Source organism: Lethenteron reissneri, unplaced genomic scaffold (assembly GCF_015708825.2).
Source record: "Lethenteron reissneri isolate LAM-NWPU_2019-01 unplaced genomic scaffold, ASM1570882v1 scaffold_1630, whole genome shotgun sequence".
NCBI classification, from domain to species: Eukaryota; Metazoa; Chordata; class Hyperoartia; order Petromyzontiformes; family Petromyzontidae; genus Lethenteron; species Lethenteron reissneri.
The window spans coordinates 1,134,352-1,141,208 of NW_026891367.1; the positions used below are offsets into that span (position 1 = coordinate 1,134,352).

General features: G+C 46.2%; 1 protein-coding gene across 1 annotated transcript; it reads right to left on the reverse strand.

The window, feature by feature from the left end:
- Positions 1-320: 320 nt before the first annotated feature.
- Positions 321-6,461, reverse strand: LOC133362844 (zinc finger protein 627-like; the record flags this gene model as incomplete). The annotated part of the gene is made up of 3 exons (XM_061581785.1): positions 321-350; positions 3,683-3,736; positions 5,967-6,461. Coding segments are annotated over 3 exons (579 nt in total), but the record flags the coding sequence as incomplete, so codon positions are not given.
- Between the last annotated feature and the right edge of the window lie 396 nt (positions 6,462-6,857).

The window sequence follows — 6,857 nt, forward strand, 5'->3', positions numbered from 1 at the left end:
TGTTTGGAGTTTGAGTGTCTCTCATCATCATGGTGGCTAGCAGATGTTGATCACCTCGCCTGGTGTACAGGAGGTCGTGGGTTTGATCTCGACCCTGACGTCGCCTGCTGCTGTATGTTTGGAGTTTGCATATTTCTCTCCCCATGGTTGTGTGGATTTTTTTCCCGGCACCCTCCGGCTTTTCCCCTCCATGTGCATTGGCCGCTGCTATAGAAGTCCACGTGACAAGCCACCTCATTCGGCGAGGTCGCTTTCGGAAAAAAGAGCTCTCTATCTCAGTGGGCCTTGCCTGGTGAAATATATAGTGAACAGTTAGTACGTCACATGACCAAGACGTACAATTCCGCAGGCTGCAATTGACAAGACCCAGGGGGTTGGCAGCCTGACGCGTCGGAGCCGCATGCGGCCCTTTAAGGACTGCTTTGTGACGTCATTCATCACGTGCATTGAGGCCCTTTAAGGGTTGCTTTGTGACGTCATTCATCACGTGCATTGAGGCTCTTTAAGGACTGCTTTGTGACAGTCATTCATCACGTGCATTGAGGTTCTTTAAGGACTGCTTTGTGACGTCATTCATCACGTGCATTGAGGTTCTTTAAGGACTGCTTTGTGACGTCATTCATCACGTGCATTGAGGTTCTTTAAGGGTTGCTTTGTGACAGTCATTCATCACGTGCATTGAGGTTCTTTAAGGACTGCTTTGTGACGTCATTCATCACGTGCATTGAGGCTCTTTAAGGACTGCTTTGTGACGTCATTCACCACGTGCATTGAGGCTCTTTAAGGACTGCTTTGTGACGTCATTCATCACGTGCATTGAGGCTCTTTAAGGGCTGCTTTGTGACAGTCATTCATCACGTGCATTGAGGCTCTTTAAAGACTGCTTTGTGACGTCATTCATCACGTGCATTGAGGCCCTTTAAGGGCTGCTTTGTGACGTCATTCATCACGTGCATTGAGGCTCTTTAAGGACTGCTTTGTGACGTCATTCATCACGTGCATTGAGGTTCTTTAAGGGTTGCTTTGTGACGTCATTCATCACGTGCATTGAGGTTCTTTAAGGGTTGCTTTGTGACGTCATTCATCACGTGCATTGAGGCCCTTTAAGGGTTGCTTTGTGACGTCATTCATCACGTGCATTGAGGTTCTTTAAGGGTTGCTTTGTGACGTCATTCATCACGTGCATTGAGGCCCTTTAAGGACTGCTTTGTGACGTCATTCATCACGTGCATTGAGGCCCTTTAAGGGTTGCTTTGTGACGTCATTCATCACGTGCATTGAGGCTCTTTAAGGACTGCTTTGTGACAGTCATTCATCACGTGCATTGAGGTTCTTTAAGGACTGCTTTGTGACGTCATTCATCACGTGCATTGAGGTTCTTTAAGGACTGCTTTGTGACGTCATTCATCACGTGCATTGAGGTTCTTTAAGGGTTGCTTTGTGACAGTCATTCATCACGTGCATTGAGGTTCTTTAAGGACTGCTTTGTGACGTCATTCATCACGTGCATTGAGGCTCTTTAAGGACTGCTTTGTGACGTCATTCACCACGTGCATTGAGGCTCTTTAAGGACTGCTTTGTGACGTCATTCATCACGTGCATTGAGGCTCTTTAAGGGCTGCTTTGTGACAGTCATTCATCACGTGCATTGAGGCTCTTTAAAGACTGCTTTGTGACGTCATTCATCACGTGCATTGAGGCCCTTTAAGGGCTGCTTTGTGACGTCATTCATCACGTGCATTGAGGCTCTTTAAGGACTGCTTTGTGACGTCATTCATCACGTGCATTGAGGTTCTTTAAGGGTTGCTTTGTGACGTCATTCATCACGTGCATTGAGGTTCTTTAAGGGTTGCTTTGTGACGTCATTCATCACGTGCATTGAGGCCCTTTAAGGGTTGCTTTGTGACGTCATTCATCACGTGCATTGAGGTTCTTTAAGGGTTGCTTTGTGACGTCATTCATCACGTGCATTGAGGCCCTTTAAGGGTTGCTTTGTGACGTCATTCATCACGTGCATTGAGGTCCTTTAAGGGTTGCTTTGTGACGTCATTCATCACGTGCATTGAGGCTCTTTAAGGACTGCTTTGTGACAGTCATTCATCACGTGCATTGAGGTTCTTTAAGGGTTGCTTTGTGACGTCATTCATCACGTGCATTGAGGCTCTTTAAGGGCTGCTTTGTGACAGTCATTCATCACGTGCATTGAGGCTCTTTAAGGGTTGCTTGTGACGTCATTCATCACGTGCATTGAGGCTCTTTAAGGACTGCTTGTGACGTCATTCATCACGTGCATTGAGGCTCTTTAAGGACTGCTTGTGACGTCATTCATCACGTGCATTGAGGCTCTTTAAGGACTGCTTGTGACGTCATTCATCACGTGCATTGAGGCTCTTTAAGGACTGCTTGTGACGTCATTCACCACGTGCATTGAGGCTCTTTAAGGGTTGCTTTGTGACGTCATTCATCACGTGCATTGAGGCTCTTTAAGGGTTGCTTTGTGACAGTCATTCATCACGTGCATTGAGGCTCTTTAAGGGTTGCTTTGTGACGTCATTCACCACGTGCATTGAGGCTCTTTAAGGACTGCTTTGTGACAGTCATTCACCACGTGCATTGAGGCTCTTTAAGGGTTGCTTTGTGACAGTCATTCATCACGTGCATTGAGGCTCTTTAAGGACTGCTTTGTGACGTCATTCATCACGTGCATTGAGGCTCTTTAAGGGTTGCTTTGTGACGTCATTCATCACGTGCATTGAGGCTCTTTAAGGGTTGCTTTGTGACAGTCATTCATCACGTGCATTGAGGCTCTTTAAGGGTTGCTTTGTGACGTCATTCATCACGTGCATTGAGGCTCTTTAAGGACTGCTTTGTGACAGTCATTCACCACGTGCATTGAGGCTCTTTAAGGACTGCTTTGTGACGTCATTCATCACGTGCATTGAGGCTCTTTAAGGGCTGCTTTGTGACAGTCATTCACCACGTGCATTGAGGCTCTTTAAGGACTGCTTTGTGACGTCATTCATCACGTGCATTGAGGCTCTTTAAGGACTGCTTTGTGACAGTCATTCACCACGTGCATTGAGGCTCTTTAAGGGTTGCTTTGTGACAGTCATTCATCACGTGCATTGAGGCTCTTTAAGGACTGCTTTGTGACAGTCATTCACCACGTGCATTGAGGCTCTTTAAGGACTGCTTTGTGACGTCATTCATCACGTGCATTGAGGCTCTTTAAAGACTGCTTTGTGACGTCATTCACCACGTGCATTGAGGCTCTTTAAGGGTTGCTTTGTGACGTCATTCACCACGTGCATTGAGGCTCTTTAAGGGCTGCTTTGTGACAGTCATTCACCACGTGCATTGAGGCTATTTAAGGACTGCTTTGTGACGTCATTCATCACGTGCATTGAGGTTCTTTAAGGACTGCTTTGTGACGTCATTCATCACGTGCATTGAGGCTCTTTAAGGGCTGCTTTGTGACGTCATTCACCACGTGCATTGAGGCTCTTTAAGGACTGCTTTGTGACGTCATTCATCACGTGCATTGAGGTACAGTTCTCGCAATCATCCATAAGTTGAGCTTTGCCGGGAGAAAAGCGCCGAGTAGTTAAGATTTGAGTTCTTGCCGAGGCAGACTTAAGTATCGCTGAAAGTTTTCCTCGACGCTTTTTCATTTTCGAGTCACTGGCAGAGTGAAGGCCTTGGAGAAGTCGTACTGCACCCAGCTAAGAGTTGTGAGCTGAGACGTGGAACAGGTGGAGATTTGAGTCGTCGCACACCGATAGAGTGCCCGAGCGACAGGCTGTAAAAGTTGTTGGTTAAGCCCAGTGACTTGACGTTGTATGTGGTGGAGAGGCCAGGGTAGAGGGGGGGGGGGTGTGGTCACGTGCTGGCTGCTGTCCGAGGCTGCTCTACAGGCAGCGTGCTGGGCCCGACACGCCGTGTTTGAATGTTGAAGCGAGATTCATCGATGTCGTCACGATTGACAATACAAAACCCTAGACAACGAGAGAGCCAGTAACAAGTCGCGATACACTTTGTGCACAATCGCAAATAATCATGAACATACATATTAGTCAAGAATATAAATCACAACAATAATACTCTTTGGTTCTTTCGGTAGTCACATAGGTATAAAATAAAATGTGTTGCGCCCGAAACAGGACTTTACTGAAAGAACCAAAGAGTATGGATTCTTGCAGTCACGAAAACTTCAAATAACAATAATAACACACACAACAAACACGTTTTTGTAATGACACATCTAACATTACATTGCACAATCAACATTTCTGAAAACTTTCGAATTTTCACAATGCAATTATTAAAATTACAATGGGTCTCTGTGGGAGTCTATGGGTCTCTGTATGATGAGTCTACGGGTCTTTGTGTCTATAGATCTTTGTGAATCTATGGGTCTCTAAATGATGAGTCTATGGGTCTCTGTGGTGAGCCTATGGGTCTCTGTATGAGTCTATGGGTCTGTGAGTATATGGGTCTCTGTATGACGAGTCTATGGCTCTGTGAGTCTATGGGTCTCTAAATGATGAGTCTATGGGTATGTGTGATTAGTCTATGGGTGTCTGCGTGATTAATCTATTGGTCTGCGTGACGAGTCTATGGATCTCTTTGTGAGTCTATGTGTCTCTAAATGATGAGTCTATGGGTATGTGTGATTAGTCTATGGGTATCTGCGTGACGAGTCTATGGGTCTCTGTATGAGTCTATGGGTCTGTGAGTGTATGGGTCTCTGTATGACGAGTCTATGGCTCTGTGAGTCTATGGGTCTCTAAATGATGAGTCTATGGGTATGTGTGATTAGTCTATGGGTGTCTGCGTGACGAGTCTATGGGTCTCTTTGTGAGTCTATGGGTCTCTAAATGACGAATCTATGGGTCTCTGTGGTGAGCCTATGGGTCTCTGTATGAGTCTATGGGTCTGTGAGTATATGGGTCTCTGTATGACGAGTCTATGGCTCTGCGTGAGTCTATGGGTCTCTGTATGAGTCTATGGGTCTCTAAATGATGAGTCTATGGGTCTCTGTGGTGAGCCTATGGGTCTCTGTATGAGTCTATGGGTCTGTGAGTATATGGGTCTCTGTATGACGAGTCTATGGGTCTCTTTGTGAGTCTATGTGTCTCTAAATGATGAGTCTATGGGTATGTGTGATTAGTCTATGGGTATCTGCGTGATGAATCTATTGGTCTGCGTGACGAGTCTATGGGTCTCTGTGTGAGTCTATGGGTCTCTATGTTACATTATACACTAGCGAGTGGGTGGGTGGCCAGCAATACGGCTGAACGCATTTGTCTCCCTAGGGGGCGATGTTTACAAACCGCACCGGGTATACAGGATATATATTTACGTGATCTATAACTCCCCCTCCCCCCCAAAAAAGGCGCACAAATGGATCCCTGGAATGTGACCAAAGTCATTTTCCATTTAAAGCTTTCGTGACTGCAGGGATTCATCTTCTTGTTTTTTTCGGTAAAGTCGTCACGTAGAAGGGAAGTAATAAAATAATAAAAATGAAACATAATAAAATAATTCTCACGACGTTTCGGCCACAACGCAAGCAGCCGTCTTCAGCTGAAGACGGCTGCTTGCGTTGTAGCTACGTGACTTTACCGAAAAAACCAAGAAGATGAGTCGTTTTCCAGTTTACTAAACGAACACATTTTTTTTTTCCCGCTAATGCCGACCAAGCTGAAATGACCCCTTTTTCAAAAGCGACGGGGTCATCACAAGTGACAATCTCGATGTTCATCATCCTGCTTCACGCCGACTCCATCCACCAGGAGGTCGCCACCTGGAGTCGAACCCTGACCTTCACGCTTCACCGTTGTCTCTTCTTCACACTTCACCATCACTCCTGGCCACGTAGCGAAGTTGTCATTTTCTTCCGGTTCTTGTTTTATGAGAGATGGACTCATGGGAGCAGTACTTTGACCATCGCAAGTAGATTTCACCCTCTCGTGGACCTTCTCATGCTTCTTTCGTTGTCCTGAATCAATAAACCCTTTTCCACACACGGTGCACTTGTAGGGCTTCTCACCCGTGTGCGTTCTCTCGTGAACTCGAAGATAGTTTGAATAGACAAATGCCTTCCCACACATAGTGCACTTGAATGACTTCTCACCTGTGTGCATTCTCTCGTGAACTCGAAGATAGTTTGAATAGATAAATGCCTTCCCACAGACGGTGCACTTGTAGGGCTTCTCACCCGTGTGCATTCTCTGGTGAACTCGAAGATAGTTTGAGTAGGCAAATGCCTTCCCACAGACGGTGCACTTGTAGGGCTTCTCACCCGTGTGCGTTCTCTCGTGATTTTGAAGAGAACTTGATTGTACAAATGCCTTCCCACACATAGTGCACTTGAATGACTTCTCACCTGTGTGCGTTCTCCGATGAATCCGAAAATAGTTTGAATAGATAAATGCCTTCCCACAGACGGTGCACTTGTAGGGCTTCTCGCCCGTGTGCGTTCTCTCGTGATTTTGAAGAGTTTCTGAACGACCAAAAGCCTTCATGCACACAGTGCACTTGTAGGGCTTCTTGCCCGTGTGCGTTCTCTCGTGAACTCGAAGATAACTTGATTGTACAAATGCCTTCCCACACATAGTGCACTTGTAGGGCTTCTCACCTGTGTGCGCTCTCCGATGAATCCGAAGATAGTTTGAATAGGCAAATGCCTTCCCACAGACGGTGCACTTGTAGGGCTTCTCACCCGTGTGTGTTCTCTCGTGATTTTGAAGAGTTTCTGAACGACCAAATGCCTTCATGCACACAGTGCACTTGTAGGGCTTCTCACCCGTGTGCGTTCTCTCGTGAACTCGAAGATAACTTGATTGTACAAATGC